Source organism: Lynx canadensis, chromosome C2, assembly GCF_007474595.2.
Source record: "Lynx canadensis isolate LIC74 chromosome C2, mLynCan4.pri.v2, whole genome shotgun sequence".
In the NCBI taxonomy this organism is placed as follows: domain Eukaryota; kingdom Metazoa; phylum Chordata; class Mammalia; order Carnivora; family Felidae; genus Lynx; species Lynx canadensis.
The window spans coordinates 103,245,191-103,262,394 of NC_044311.2; the positions used below are offsets into that span (position 1 = coordinate 103,245,191).

General features: G+C 38.5%; 1 protein-coding gene across 2 annotated transcripts in view; it reads left to right on the forward strand.

Moving 5' to 3' along the window:
• The window catches only part of GUCA1C (guanylate cyclase activator 1C), a 31,966-nt gene extending 15,765 nt beyond the window's left edge, over positions 1-16,201 (forward strand). Inside the window, exons 2-5 of one of the 2 annotated variants that reach the window (XM_032594603.1) lie at positions 3,578-3,727; positions 7,885-7,977; positions 8,912-8,927; positions 9,648-9,664. In XM_032594603.1, coding sequence (XP_032450494.1) covers positions 3,578-3,727; positions 7,885-7,977; positions 8,912-8,927; positions 9,648-9,664 — 276 coding nt within the window. Of the gene's footprint in view, positions 1-3,577; positions 3,728-7,884; positions 7,978-8,911; positions 8,928-9,647; positions 9,665-15,840 lie in introns of those variants that run through there. The other variant, XM_030330360.1, reaches the window with a different exon arrangement.
• The last annotated feature ends 1,003 nt before the right edge of the window (positions 16,202-17,204 follow it).

A 17,204-nucleotide genomic window follows, 5' to 3' on the forward strand; every position in this document is an offset into this window, starting at 1 on the left:
TGTTTTTCTCTTTCTTGTTTTAACCCACCTCTACAAAATGATTTGTAACCTATCAACGGACCAAACTCCCTTTGGAGACTGAGAAACAGTCATGCTTCCGTATCTTGGCCCCATTTAACTCTTCCGTGTAATCCACTCCATCCTAAGAACATAGTGTATACATCTATAAATGTGTTGGAATTAAAATTATTTTTGTAGACATCCTCCCAAACTCTCCTTTTCTGAGGTTCCTGAAAATGGCTTTGTGTGTGCCCAATTTCTTCCCCACCCTCAACCTTGAAGGAGGATCCAGCCGTCACCAAACTAATGTTTTAGGATTTGGGATACAGAGTTAGGAGACAAGGTGGTGGAGTGAAGGGCTGGTGCGTTCTCATGGTCAGGCTGCTGTGAAGGAGGGGGGCAGTGGGGAATTGCTGAAGGTTGAGCATCAGGGGCTATGTGCAGGGAGCACAAGGGAGAGGAAGAGGGTGTTAGAAGAAATCCATAAATTTCTTGCAACTTGTATTTTTTCCAGAAATCAAAGTAAAGACTTGCTGTTATTTTCAATTAATTTTTGATTGCTGGACTGTATTTGTAGGCCTGTGTCATTATTCTGAGACTGAACCATGTGGGTCATGTTTTTTCTCATTAGTCTTAATAAGGTTACAGAAACTCAAGTGAGAAGAAGTCATAATTAAAACAGCCACTTGGGCAGATACCTAGATGAAAACATTGCCTACGAAGGAAGACATCTATAAGAAAAACAGCTTAGATCCATAGTTCCCAAACCTTAGGATACATGAGACTCACCTGGGGAGCATTTTAAATGTAGACTCTTGGACACCATCCCAAGTAGTTTTGATGCTGTTGTTTGGGGTTGGGTTCTAGGAATCTGCATATTTCATTGTCCTCATGTGATTCTGATGCAGGGAGTTTATGAACCCTACTCAGGCACAAGGTCAATCAGTGTCAAACATTTCCAGACATTTCTGTGTGCCACGAGGGCTCCAGTAGCTCAAATACAGAAATATGAACTTAACAATGTTCCTTTGGATCATGTCAAAGAAAAGTCTTTGGGCATTCTCTTTTGCATTTTTCCTGGTCACATTTACAGGAACATCTCACCTCTGTGGCTCTTATCCCCCTCTCCCGTGTTTAAAATCTATAGGCTAACTGAAGGCAATAATTACTTTATCTACCAATTTACAGAATAAGCATTACCTAAAACCCTCTCCAACACTAACACAAGCCATTAAATCACATTCACCAGAGTTGTCTCACCAATGCGAATTTCTACAAAATCTTACCAGAAAAATAATTGGAAAGAAGAGTTGGCTGTGGTTCGTTAAGAATTTGACTATATGATGGAATGCTGGTTCGGAAAGAGTGATTCGTTAAGAATTTGACTATATAACAGAATCCTGAAGTGAGAACAGAAGATGTATTGCTTGCAGGAGATTTTGGAAAAGGCTGCACTTGTCTAAGTAGAAAGGCTTCCTTACCCATCATCACCTTTGGCAGTCGATTAAGCAGATTGTCCATTTTAAAGCCATACAATGAAAATATTTATGCTCACCTCCTGGTAGAGTTTGTTCAGAGCTTCCAGGACCAGGATTGGAAGGAGTTAGGGTCACCTGCCCACTGTGCCTAATCAGAAAACACCAAATGTTCTAAAGGCAGCATTGCTTAGTCTAATCTGTTGCCATTCATCACGCAAGTGATGCCAAAAACTATGATCCTGAAGCAGGACTCAAAAAGTGAAACAAACCATCATGGAATATAAGGTTTTTATGGAAACACTGAAAGATCAACTTTATATTTATAGCAAGCCAGCTCAGTCTTCTCAGGGATGATGTTTCTGTAACTTTTTGGCAAACACACATAAGAACTACCCAGGGAACAGTTGTATTGATTGGTCAGTCCTAAAGACACAGGAGGAAGACCTGGAAGCCAATGTGCCCCTGGTTGAATACTGACCACCCAACTCATATTCTCCATCCCTGCCAGTCTTGACACTGAAAAATAATGGTCATGTCCTGCCAAATCTGAAGATATCTTGATGTCCTCTTAAATAAATTTCAACTCTATGATAACATAATTCCCTTGTCTCAGCCATGACTATGTTAGGGGTTAATATGGTGAAGCAGTAACAGCAGTAGGAAAGGCAGATAGAGAAAAGGTAAAACCACCTATGTTTTGTATCCTTGAGCACATTTCCTTGAGGAGATCCATTCAACCAGACTCCAGACTGTTAGCAGAAGTCTTGTTGCTTGTAAGAAGTATTAAAGTTATTGATGGGGTGAAGTTACCTAAGTTGTAAAATGTAAAAATCTATTACCCACATGTAGTAAAATTTTTAAATATTTTTATTGTATTTTTCTGACTATATAGGTAAAACATCAACAGGGTAGAAAAAAATTTTTCAATAATACATTTTGAAGACAATGCTATAGTCATTAGCACATTGGCTTTCAGTATTTGAGGTGCTGTAGTAGTCTTTAAAAAACCAAACCAACCAACCAACCAACCAACCAACCAACCAACAAAAAGCCTTTAATCAGGCAAGAAGGCTTTGTTTCAGATCCAGAACTACGGGTGAGTTTTCAATTGCTTTTCTTATAGACTAGATACAAAAGCTTGCTCCTCGAAGCAAACACATACTATTTTATAGGCTGCTAAGTCTCATGCTCTTTCTTCTAAGGGGAAGGAGTACTTTATGTCACATCCTGTTTTGTAAATAGGACTCTACAATCCAAAATTCCAAGGAGAATGCAGCTGAAAGCATGTTTCCTTGGGCTGAATATACTACTTTTGGCATCTGAATTCCCAGGGGAAGATAGCAGAGAGTGGGTCACGCACCTCCCTAGAGCTGGTCACTTTTCTTAAGATAGTTGAGCATTTGGCTGAGCAAGGTTTGAAGGGTATGATTCTTAAGAATGACAAGGACTATTTCTGTATCAATTGAGAGTGTTTTACCAATTTAAAACAGGCTGAAGGGAACTGCCTAAGCTTGAAAACCTTAAACAGTCTTTTCTAAGATCGACTAATATGGCAAAACCTTTACAGAGAAGAGGCTCATAAATTTTGATTCATACTGAAAACGACTTACTTAAAAGCGATCCTGGAATTTAGCATTCCAAAAAAATCAACCGGGCTCTCTAAAAAGGAGTACAGAATTTATCTAGCTGGTTTTCCCCCTTATATTAGAAATTGGTACCTGGTCTTCTCTCTAAGTGGGGGACAAAACCTGAAGATACTCAGGAGAAGACAGCTACTGTAGGATGTCCAGTGGTGAGGACACAGCCTTCCGTCAGGGTCAGGCCAGAATCTTGTTTCTTTTTTGGCATAAGAAGTAGATATTTTCTCTAAAAACACACTTGCCTATATATTTAAACTTGTTTCTATACACATTTCCCATGCTTTTCTTTGTTTATTTGTTTGTTTTGTTAACGAAATGCCAGGGAAAAGTTCTATGGTGAAATCTTCCGGGTTGTATTAATTTGCGCTAACAGTCCTGCTCGTGAACCATGATTTCTCAAATAAAAGACAATTGTTTCTCTTAAATATTTACGTCCCTTTCTGTCCTTGCTTTCTATAGGATGGATTTATCGACTTTTTAGAGTTTATTGCTGCTATAAATCTTGTTGTACGAGGAAAAATGGAGCAGAAATTAAAATGGTATTTTAAGCTGTATGATGCTGATGGAAACGGTTCTATTGACAAAAAGGAACTACTGAATATCTTCATGGTAAGTGAAGTGGTGAAGTAATCTTAGGACATTGTATAGTTAATGTAATTTTCCTTCCTGTGGAGCTGGTGACAACTATCTATGTGGTTGGTGAATTTTGGGATATACATTTGGAACTGCTAGAGCCATGTAAGTTTCACTATGCTATCGATTACTGAGTGTGCACCTGCAAACCAGCATTATCTTGTCGGTGTTCAAATTCACAAATTTTAGCAGAGTATTGAGATGAAAAATGAATAAACGTGATGTTCTAAAACAACTTGTCTTTTTGTCTGCCTCGGTACAGAAAGTTGTGTGAGGAACAGCTGAAATACCGGACGGTTATATAGCAAAAGCCAAGGGCTAAGAACAAAGGTACCTGAGGACTAATCTTTCTGAGGGCTGGACTAAAGTATTTCTAAAAAGTACCTCAAGGATCTCAGGCCCTTTCCAGCTCTAAAGTTCAATGAGTCCCTTTATAAATCTCACCCCCTTCCACCAAGGAAGTGGAAATACTTATCATGGGATGACATGAAATGGATTCTAGAGTATAAGATGATTAAGTGGGACACTGTACCTAAATGAGAATGTGAAGTAAAATACACATTATGAATGCAATATACGGAATTTGTAACACAGAGTCAGAATTGGAATCAGAGGTCTTAGAAATGATCTGGTCCAAATTATTTCATTTATAGATGAAGAAGTTAAGTTACTGTGTTATAATATGTAGTATAAATATTATCAAAAATGCAAAAAAAAAAATAAGTAGGTAGAACTACAATTATAATCAAACACCTCAATAAATGGACAAAGCTGTTAATACTTAAAACTGTTTAGCAAATGTAGAGTCAACGAACATATGGAAAGAATTCAAGAGTATGATAATACTAACATTGCTTTCACTTTAATCTCACAGATAATTCACAAAAAAGTACTAAGATACACTTTGTAACTGAACTTTGTAAGCATTAAAATTCAGAAATTCTGCATATATATTACATGTTACAACACAAAATTAGCAATCTAAAATATTCCCTAGAGAATGCCCAATCCCATGTAAATTTTAAAACGTCCTCTTAAACATACTCAAATTTATTTTAAAAACATTTAAATATATAATATAGCATACAAATGTTGGGGGAATATCCAAACAGTATTCAAAGCAAGGGTTCGTATCCTGGGATCTATGGATCTATGGCCTTCGGAAATCCTTGAAGACTATGACATTAAGGGCAACGTTTTCCTATATGTTATCAACTTTTGAGGGGAGGGAAAGGGTCATTGGATTCTCAAAAGAATTAAGAGGAACAATAGTATATGAATGTTTTTGTCCAAATCTTATGGAAATTTTTGCACAGATTTTTATTAGTTAAAATGTACAACTTATGTTAGTCAGTAAAGAAAAGAGAAATATTAAGCAGTGAACTGAGGTTTTCTTTGAAGTGTTTAGAAAGAGAACAAAAAGAAAAGAAGGAAACATAAAAGCACAGAGCAGAAATTCATTTAATAATTGACACTATTTGTCTCCAATTAAATTAATAAAGATTAACAACAATAAGGTGGAATTCTGGCAAGGGCACTCTAAGAAGAGTGCCCTTACACACTGTGGAGGGGGTATAAATGGAGATAACATTCCTGGAGATTTGGTAATCTGCATCAAGAGGCTAAACGTGTAGCTCCATTTTAGAGCCAACATTTTTGGTCAGGAAAACAATCATTAACATCATCAAAGATAAAGGTTCTATGATTTACATCACAGAGTCACGTAAAATACTAAAAATGAATGACCTAAAAGAGAAAACATTTTAAATAAATTGATGCAATGGAATAGGTACTTATACAAAATGATTGGCCTATATGGTGGCAAGTGAAAACAATCCAGTAAAGAATACATACTGTTTAATGTAAATTCTCTTGACACATGATAACAGGATGTTAAAATAAAATACAGCCCAGCCATCAAAAGATCCAAAGGAAGTACTAGATTATAGGCAAAACTTACAAAGGAAGTAGTTACATCTTAATTTCACTTCAAAGGCATAAAATGGTCAGGAGGATGTTTAAGAAGGGCTATTAGGATTTTCTTGGGTAAAGCCTTCAGGTCAATAGCATGGGGATTTAAGGAAACCACTGACGTTTGGGGAGCACAGTGTTCCAATATTTGAGTCTGAGAAATCTAATGAAGCAGACCATGGCAGCAGAGTAGAGGGGTAAAGTTGAGGAAGAATCTTATGCTCAGAATATGTGGGGACGAAGGTTTTTTCATGGATCAGACATGGGGAAGAAGCTGACAGAGTTGCCTTGGATCTTGTCCAGCTGAGCCACTTGGAGAAGTGAGGGCATCTCAGAAGAGGAGGGAGCTGGAGGTAGAAGCAGAGAGTGAGTCATAACCAGGAACACGTTGCACCCCTCCCACAGGGGACACCTGGCTATGTTTGGAGACATTTTGGTTGTCAGCTGGGGAGTGGAGGAGTGCGTGTGTGGTGCTACTGCTATCTATTGTTTAGTGACCAGGACTGCTGTGAAACATTCTACAATGCACAGCACAATCCTGAACAGGAAAGAATTGTCTACTCTGAAATAGCAGTTGGGCAGACCTAGAACTTGTAGAAGGAGCCTTGAGGGGTCAGCTGGAATCAAAATGCATGATCCATGTCTAGGGATGTGTATGAGAGTGTCAGTAATAAAAGGGAGGCATGGTCTCGAAGAGGGGATTTTAAACATCTGTCATCCAGAGAGCTCTGACACTAAATAACTGGGAGTGAGGGTGCCTGCCAAGTCAGACTGTCCTGTTCCCCCTTCTCTCCTACCTCCTCCCCTCCCACTCAGAGAGTGGTCAGAAATGGGCTGAGCAAAATGGAGGAGAAAGTGCAGATATGCTAAATGAGGGAAGAAAGAAGGAAACAAACCATGCCTCCCTGCCCATCCCCCCCACCATGCTTCTCCTGTACGAAGAAGAGGGAAAACACAGGGCACATTGAGGACTCCCTCCGAAAGTATCCCTCCAGGCCTCATCACCCTTCCAATCAATCCTTCAGTCTCACTTCTATTTCCCAGAGATGGGTCACAGACAAATCCTAGATATTTCATAATCTTTTATTATGACTTCTACATGTGGTCTCGTATCCCTTCTGCTGTGGCTAGACAAACGTTTAGGCTTTTGGGACCTCTGCCAAGACACTGAGAAACCCTAAAAATATTTATCTAATTGGATGCTATATGTATGTAACCATTATTCTAAGCATTACCCTCTATCTAATTGTGAGACCTCGCTAGCTGAGGCCAGGAGTGGTGCTGTACTGCTGTTTGCTGGGACTAATCCCAAATTAAGCATTGATAATGCTTGCAAAGCAGCAGAAGAGATAGTCCTATTTCAGACCAGGCCCTCAATTAAAATATGATGCCAGTGGTTCTTCTAAAGATCCCTTTATGTTCAATCAAGGTAGTTATGTTCAAATTCCCAGATAACTAACTTTTTCTTTCTCTATCTCTCTTCCATTTTATTATGAATTTCCACATCAAATATTGGTCGCTTAATTTAATCAGCTGGCAGTGGGGGAGAGGGAAAGAGTGGTTAAATTTTCCCTCTAGGGAAGCTGGAAATGTCATTTTCCCTGGGTTCCCTGACAGCCTTTATGATGAAAAGGTGCTGGCAGGGTGTGAGAGAAATTCAGTGTCCTTCCAAGGCATACAGATCTGTCTTCCCAGTCAATCATTCTAGAAAAGGGCAAAAAGGACCAGAGGTGCCAGTGTCAGAAGCTGGAGGAGAAGCCTTAGATGCTTACAGAATACCTTTTTATGTTCTTCTATAAGATTAATGATGATTGGTCTGAAGTTGAGAACATTGTTTTCTGCGTCCAGAATTCTTATGACAGTGGCCACTTCAATGTTTTTCCCTATAAGCTTTTTGTATCCTTTGCTACCTAATATGTTGAATAGATCCCTTTGTGCTGTATAATATTAAACTTCAGTTTGTATTCAGTTAATTAAATTTCTAAGCCTCATTACCCAGAACTGACATATAATATTTTTATTTATTTTTACCAACTAGAACAGGTTGGACAACAAATATGACATGAACATATCCCAAAATTGTGTCATATTGGGGTAGAAATGTCACAAAATGTATTTGCTTCCAGCAAAGTTGAGCTCAGTGATTTAATTTCTTTTTGCAGGCTGTGCAAGCCCTCAATGGCCAACAAACTCTGAGTCCTGAAGAATTTACCAACCTGGTGTTTCATAAGATCGATAAAAACAATGATGGTAAGGCAATTTTACTCTCCTCGGGCTCACTTTTTTTTTTTTTTTTACAAAGTAGGAGGTGGTGGGGTGAGTTGGAATGCCATTTAGGCAAAAGCATGAACCTTTCAAGAAAACCCTAGCTGGGCTTCATAATTTGCCCAGTCCAGTGTTCTCCAGTCAGTACAATTCATTGATTAAATGTCTATTGACTACGTATAATCAGTTCATGGTGCTTGACATTTTGGGATATATGAACAAGAGTAAAGGGAGATACAAGGAAAGAAAAGTGGGAGACTATGATATGAAGGACTCTGCTGTTTACTCTGGGATATGTTCTAGTAATTATTCCTTTCTACTGGAGGTGTTTCATCAACTTGCAAACAAACTCAAGTTTCCCATACTACAAAAATCATTTCTTCGATTGTGTGATTTTCTTCTATCAGATTTTTTTCCTTTCCTGTGATGACACATTTCTGGGAAGAGTTGTGTGTACATGCCTTCATTTCTGTTCTTTGTACCTTTTCTACATTTCCACTGTTTCTGCTCATTTCTCCATCTGCTATTGCTACCCTAAAATCTGGGTTCCTCTTCAGCTCCGAGAAGGTGCACTTCTTCTTCAGAGGCTGAGTGAAATGGAAGACACAGGCATTCCAGGAGAAGGGAGAGTGTTTACACCAAATGACATTGATCTCAGTAAACTGGTAGGGGAGCATATTGATTGGAGATTGAGGCAGCATAGCTAAGGATGTTCCTTGAAAACAGAAAGTTTGACACTGTGGAAAATGTGATGTTACTAAGTGATTTAAGGGGGAAAAGGAGGATAGATATGAGGCACTGGGACTCTAGCCATTGTTGTCATCAATCCAAAGTAATTTTTTCCACAGGACCAACATGCCCGCCATGGGTCACTTCCTATAATGGACACTAGAGGGCAGTAGACACCCATGTTGTTTGTGGCAGTTTGCACTGGTCTACTGTGTCTGGCAGGATGCTATGGTGAGTAGGGTGGAAGGGAGTTTAAATGAAATCGCCATTATGAATGAGCCCAACAACTGGACGAGAGTATAATTCTCAGAAAAATACTTTGGAAATGTATCAGTAGCATCAATCTCCCTCATAAGGACCCAGTCCTAGTCTGCCTCACCTCAATTTCAAGTCAGTATGCTCATTTTCTAGTTTACCAAGATCAGAGCCATTTGGTTGTAACTACTCATATTTGGGTCTATATAGATGAAGGATAAAATAAGTCAGTTCATGTGAAAGCTTGTAAAAAACAGATTCAGACTAACCAGAGTTGACAAGGAAACTAAGTGAAGGTAGAAAAGGACCAGAGAAATGGAGAGTGGAAGATCTTAAGAGGCCAGTGAAAACCTTATGTGGAATATGCAACTGAACATCCTGATCACCAAACAGGAAAAATGCTGTAGGTTTGTTCTGTTTTAATTTTTAATCTCAGAGGTGAGGGGGTATAGTAGGGGTTGGCATAGAGATGATAAACCATTTCAGCCTGGGGCCGAAATTGTTGACCGAAGGACGAGGGTCCTGGAAGGAGATAGGACACTGTGAATGTTTAAGACTTAGTTATACAATGAATTTCAAAAGGGCAGGTCATGAATGTTGAAAATATGTCTGAATCCTGCTTATAGTGGTAGAAGCCAGGGAATAGGAAAGGTGACCTCTCCTGGAGAAGTATGAGGGTTGTGGTATCCTTAAGAAGGGTCTTGGTTTCTTATTAGTTTGAAGGAACAAATAACGTGTTCCAGAAAACAAGAAAATGATTCAGGACTCTTTATTTATTACCTAAGCAGTTTCTTAAAAAACAAAGTATAAGTTATCAGTAAAATGGGGGATGTTATGGCAAGAGCCTAGAAAAAGAAAGATGGAGGTGAAGGATGCAAATCTGGAAGAGTAGAGGTGTTTTCTTGGGCAATAACTGAGGTTATCTGCAGTCGGGGAAACGGACTCTTTGACCTAGAAGAATATGTCAAAAGAGAGATAATACATTATGGTTTCTGGAATAGCTTATAGAACTAATCACACAAATCATTTCCTCTGATAACAACTTGTATTTAAGGGGAAAAAAACATATATCGTTGCCTTTTACAATGAAGATATTAAATAAACAGGCTACATTTTGGAAGAACAATGAACCACTGTTTCTTGGCAAATGCATATACAGGACTGAAACTGATAAAATTTTCTTTCATATGCAAATTATTGGAGGTTGTTGCATCATCTCATCAAGAGACAGCTGGGTCATTCCCTATGTCAAGAAAAGGAGGCTAAAATTGTACTGTTGGAGAAAGACAGCCCAGAGCACCAGAAGGCAAGGAAGAGAATGTAATGAAGACATAGAAGGTTGATATTTGCAGAAGCGTAAAAGGATTTTGCCAGTATTTGACAGAGGAAAATAAAGTGTTTTATTCACACATAAAAGGAGAGTAAACACCACAGGGGAGATTATCTATTCTTGTTTGTACAAACCTAAGTATATATACCTCAAATAAGAGTTTTTAAAATTGTTTATTGTCATCGTTATCAAAACATCATTGTTGGTAGAAGTAAAGAGGGTCAATCAAGTATATCAGAATAATGTTGACTATGTGCCGACATATATTTTCTTTAATTTTTCAAAAGGAAAAGCAAGTACGCTATTGTTATCTGATAATCCAGTGAATGTTGAAACTGAAGATCACAACACACCAAGATACAAGCAAAAAAACCTTCAAGAACATGTATGAAAATCCCAGTTTGACTGCAAATTGATTACAAAAGAATAACTGACATCAAAACTATTGGGACAGAAAAACACACAACAGCTATGAAGTATTCTATACATAATTATCATCATGGTAGTTAGCAAATCGGAGGCAGAAGATTAATCAAAATAGAGGCATAGGATAAATACCAAGAAAATAAAAAGATGAGAATCTACAAACTCCATGAGGGCAAGAACTAATTCTGTTTTATGTACTTTGGTAGGTCTTGCATGCTCATACTTCCTGGCACACAGTAGGTGCTCTATGAATAGTTGTGAAATGAATGAATGTCTGGTAAGAAGATGTCATGCAAAAAGCACAGGAAGAAATAAAGAAGAAACAAACACAGCATGCATTGCTATCTTCCTACAGGAAGAGAGTTGTCTAGACTATTTTGGAAATTAACATACATGTGCATATGCGTTGCTACTTCAAAAAATATAAATGCAATTGACTAAGAGAAGTTAATTACCAATGGAAAGTGAAACTGGGGGCCAGAAAGAGGTTACAGGGGATTCTTTCATTTCATTGAACTTTTTGTATTGTTTAAATTTGTATCATGAGCATGTATTATTATAATAATTCAACAAGCTGTTTTTATTTTTATATTACAAATAAAAGCATCAGGAAGGAAAACTTGAAAAGAATCACAAAGACAGAAAATTGAAGCTCAACATTCAATATTATTGAAGAATGAACAGGCAGGACAGCAAGACTAAGTCAGAATAAATGATTAAGCATGGAATTCTGCACCCTTTCCTGCAGGAAGAATGGCAATCCGCATTCTACCATGTGCTGCTTAGTAGTCGTTCTTGACCATGATTTAGGAAGATTTATAGATGCTGTTCACAACATCAAGTGCAGAAAGTGTACCAGGCAAGTTTAACATAGCGCCAAATAGCACAGGGGCAGGGGAGACTTTAAGGCGTTCGTAATAATCAACCATGAAAGTGAAAAGAGACAGAACAAGGCCAAAGAGGAAACGAAAGAGGTGATTATTGGGTTGATACTTGAGGTAACAGAAAACAGGAAGACATCTTATTGAGCAATTAACCAGAAGGACCAATGTTTTCGACTGGCACATTGTGGAAAGCCATGAGAGACACAGCGACTCAAACTGGAAACGGAACTACCGGGAGGTAAGAGGGAATCCGGTTTTCTCATAGAAAAGAAGAAACTGCTGCTCTTAACTCTGCTATAAAATGCTGCTAAATGCCTCTAGTGCCACCTTGCTAATGAATACAAAACTGTGTCGTTTAATGTCTTCACTGGCATCCGCCCTTGAAAATCTGGCTATTCTCATCTCCTGAGACTCCCATTCCCATCTTGGCTAATTTCCCAGCCCCACCACGATTTTTCGTCAAGTTCTAATCTAAAAGAGTTGAAAAAAGAAAAGTCTTTTACATGGGCTGGTTTCTTTCAATATCAGCTGACTTCTTTAGAGCAAAAATGCTAACATGTGCATGCACTGTAAATTTTGGCTTTCTTTGGGGGTGGGGATAGGAGGTCATTTTTTGTTTTGTTATGAAAGATAATATAAGACATTCATGCAAATAAATACAGGACCCAGGAATATCAATAAGATAACCACTCTGCAAAAACAAGACTAAGGAAAATATTCATCATCAATGAAGCTGCTGAAATTGGTAGTGAGTGATGGAAGAGCATTGACCTTCAGGGTCCCCAGGAGGAGAAAATGTGTCCCCCAACTCAACAAACTACTAAATAATGTAATGTAGACATATAAGTATATGTATACTTCAACATGCAAAAATAAAATTGTGTACTTTCTGAATTATGCCCTATAAATATTGAAATGTATTTTTAAATATAAAACAAAATAATAAAAACTCAAAAAATTGTTTTAGATCCTTCTGAGTCCTGTGATCTCCTGCTCAGTCACCTCTTACTGGCTTTGCCTCTTTGCTGGTAGATTTTTTGAGGGGAAGCTTCTGGACCCACATAGGCAATCCTTTCTAGAGAGATTCAGAAACCATCCTTTTATTTTCTTTGGGCATAAATCCTCAGACAAATTAAAGAGGATTGGGAAGCAATGTTTAAGAACATCAGATAAAGAAAAGCAGTTTGTCAGCATGTTTTCTGAGCCCCTCCCACATTCCAGCAGCTCAGTCACCAGCTGACTGTGGTGGAGGAAATGGCAATTGTATCTGGGGCTTAATAAATATCTGATGAAAAATGAATGAATGCTAATTACTGGGGGGAAAGGGTGAGGAAAATTTCAAAGTACTTTAGATAGAAATAGTAAACATAAGTTGCTATAGGTAGAAGTTGGCTTCATTTCCAAAAGAAATTTTTTATGGTAAGTGGTTAGGTAACGTGAGAAAAATGAATATTCAGAGGTCACACATGTTTTGAGAAAAGTAAAAAAAGCATCATGGAAGAGTTCCATCTTCTAAGTTGCTAAGAGAGTAGAACTTAAAAGTTCTCATCACAGGAAAAAAAATATAAAGTGCAACTGTGTGAGGTGATGGATGTTTAAACTTAAGGCGAGGATTTCATAATATTGTATGTATCAAGTCATTATGTTGTATGCTCTAAACTGACCCACAATGTTATATATCAATTATATCTCAATTAAAAGAGTTTTTTAAGAAACTCCATCTTTTATTTCTTTTCCACACCAGTAAGTAATCTGAGTTGCTTTTCACCTGACATGATGTCTATACCCTCCACACCCTCAGACATGGCTCTTTCCATCAGCAGTGGTGACAATGGACAAGTGTTATAACTGAGCGATCAAAACCCACTTCACTTGGGGAACCTGGGTGGCTCAGTGGGTTAAGTGTCTGCCTCTTGATTTTGGTTCAGGTCATGATCTCCTGGTTTCCCTGGGATCAAGTCCTGCTTTGGGCTCTGCATGGAGCTCTGACAGCATGGAGCTTGCTTGGGATTCTGTCTTTCCTCTCTCTCTGCCCCCTCCCCTCCTCTCAAAATAAATGAACATTAAAAAAACAAAAACAAAAACACTTCACTACCCCATCCCCATTCTCACTTCTCTTGCTTCTGCTAAGCCCCTAGAAATTGAAAAAAAAAATTGCACTGGTAATTTAGCAGCTGTGATTTCCCTTTGCCAAAAACGGGGTTGTTTTGTTGTTGTTATTTATGGTTCCCATGACTCACCGCTCTGCACCCATGTGACCCTCCCCAGCCACACACTACGACTCCTTATTTTCAGTTTTCTCTACTTAACTTTGGTTTATTCCATGACTATACTTTACCTGTGAGACATAGATGACTCCCTTCCTACCCTGTGGGTTTTGTAGAAACTTCTTTGGCATAAGGAAAACATAAGGAACAAAGATTCAGTTTCCCTGTAGAAGACGTGTTTTAGAATTTTGCCATTGAGACCAAAAAGTATCTTATGAGAATGTGATAATTCATCCTTATTTATATTTGATTCACTATTGTGGTATTTTGGATATTTGACTTTGTCCACTAAAAAGTACAGGTACAGTGTAACATCTAACTTCAGTTCCCGTTGCCTTTCTGCCTCAGGTACCCATTCTCTATTTACCAAATGTTCTTGATTTGTCTTTGACTGGCCTTCTACCTAGCCACAAACCTGATTTGATACAATATCTTTGAGATCAAGAACTACATCTCTACCCCTCAACTTTATTTTTTATTTATTTTTAAAAAATTTTTTTTAACATTTATTTATTTTTGAGACAGAGAGAGACAGGGCATGAACGGGGGAGGGGCAGAGAGAGAGGGAGACACAGAATCGGAAGCAGGCTCCAGGCTCCGAGCCATCAGCCCAGAGCCCGACGCGGGGCTCGAACTCACGGACCGCGAGATCGTGACCTGAGCTGAAGTCGGACGCTCAACCGACTGTGCCACCCAGGCGCCCCTCTACCCCTCAACTTTAATGCACTCATGTGTAGTCAAATCCCAGCAGACTTGAAGCCTAGGGTGGATGGTGGTCTGCTGAGGCCAAAGGAAAGACCCAAAGACACAATATTATATGTCAATTATATCTCAATTAAAAAAATTTTTTTAAAGAAATTCCATCTTTTCTCTCTTTTCCACACCAGTAACCTATATTGCTTTATTGGGGGAGCTGACATACAGGGAGGCCAGGAGCGGCCAATTGGACAGAGCAGCTGCTGCTGGCATCTTTGTGCAGCAAGTTTTATATCCTAGCAACTCAACCCAGGAACTATCAGAGGCCCTTCTCCTTTCACGGACAGCACTTCCAAGGAAATCAAGGTCTGCCACCCAGACACTCTTTGTTATAAGGGAGACACTCCAGGTTGGCCAGCCTCAGAGACCCTGACCTTGAACACCAAACAACACTTTTCACTGCACGTTCTGCTTGATGGGAATGCAGAGGGAGGACAGGATCTCTATATTTCAAGATAGTGATTAACAGGGGCATGAGGGTTATGCTTGCATAAATTAGCTATCCAGCATGTAACATTAAATTTATAATTATAGTCCAAATGAGTCAACAGAGAACCCCTCCCATCTCCCCCAAAATGTTGAAAAGTTGTCTTGTAGGATGAGGGTAGGGGCAAAACAGGGTGGCCAGGGCACACAGTTCTATGGTGATGGTTTGATAACACTGGACTGAACAGCATGAGACTTTGGCTTATGCCGAAGTGATGAAATTAGGAACCAAAAATCTGAAAAGAAACCTGCTGACCAATAATTGTATGTGGAATGAATAAATGTTTACCCTTCCTCACAGCTGTGGATGGTCCCTGCAATTATTTCCTCAGAGAGAAGAATGTTGAAAACAGCCTTGCACACAGTCATTTCCTCCTGATCTTAGAAATCTGCAGTATCCATACTCCTATCACTTGGTCATATCTTCATGATTAAAGGTCAAATAATCAATACTGTGTAGAGACATACGCATGTATGTGAACATAGGTGCACCGCTGATGATTCTCAACTTAAAAATAGATTGTATTTGTCATCTTGATTTTCAGTGGCAATCCTACCATTGAATGCTTTGCTATATAAGGATATTTGAAGACTTTAGAGTCTGGTCAAGGTGAAAGGATATCAGAAGAATATCAATAAAAATATCAGGGAATGTATTGTATATACCAGTGATTGGTATGGACAAAGCCTCTTGTTAATTGTTCATTTATTATTTTCTAGGAGAACTGACTTTAGAAGAATTTATCAATGGCACGGAAGAAGATCAGGATCTTCTGGAGATTGTTTCCAAGAGCTTTGATTTTTCCAGTGTACTGAAAATAATCTATGATGGGAATCAGCCAGACACAGAAGGGAGGTTTCCTTCAACCCTTGTGACAAGGCTGATCTAGGGAAGGTGGGAATAAAGTGGCTGGGAGAATGCCTTTTCTGACTTTCAGTGGAGGCAAAACTTCCAGTGGAGAAGAAACGAAATTCTCCCATGTACATGCTATTGATTTCATTATATTTGAATATATATTCAATTATATATTATAATTGGTATCAGCCTGTGAATATATCACTTAAGTCCCTTGGAGATGTCCATAAAGATTGTAGACGGAAGAATTGTTGCTTTTCTGTTTATACATTAGTACTCTCTCTGAAGGTTAGAACATGATTAAACTGAAGGATGGTCTCCATATCAGTTCAAAATAGAACTTGTGTACATTTCCTTCCACACCTAAATTAATCCGCCTCTTGAAATAGAACTGGATTATTTGGGCAGTGTCTCCATAGTTTAACATTCTTCTTAAACAGACTTTTGGCAAATGTGTTTGCTGCCTCTTGGCTCCTGTTGGATTTGTGTATTATAAATGACCAAGTTCTGGTCTATGGAGAAACTTTTCTTCTGCCTTTTTTTCTTATTCCTTACCCTGAATCCTATCTTGAATCCGTAATAATGCTCTGTTCCAAAAGAAAAGTCTTAAGCTATGTAGCAAAAGGAGAAAATTTCAGACTGGGCAATGAGAACGTTTCCACTGATTTGCTATAAATCTGGGTCCAGTTGTGCATGAAAATGCAATGCATCATCTGTAATTATTATGCCAGTTGGGGGTTTGATCAGAACAGCAGACAGCCAGGCTATGCAACAACAAGCACTTGACATTTTAAACGGTCCTGACATTATAGCTCTGACATTTCATTTTTTATATCCTTTCCAAAAAATGAAATGATGAATGAGATTTCTTGATGGATTAGAACTTTTTAAGTTTTGGGTTCTATATCACAGGCCCATTGGTACATCTGTCAGTGCAAGACTTTCTCATGGAACCACAGTGGAGGCTGAAGACCAGATGTGAGCGGTCTTTTTTTCAAGACCTTCTTAATGATGCTTTCGTATTCAGATTTGAGTTAAAAACACACATCTAAAACAAGGACAGACTTGGATGTCCCTGTCTCAATGTTGCAGATGTGGATAAAAGGATCAATAGAGGTATAGATGAGACAGTAGAGATGAAAAAGAAATGGAGGTAGAGAAGTTATAGATGAATGTATAGACAAACAGGTAGATGAAGATAATATAGATGGACATAGAAATATTCTGT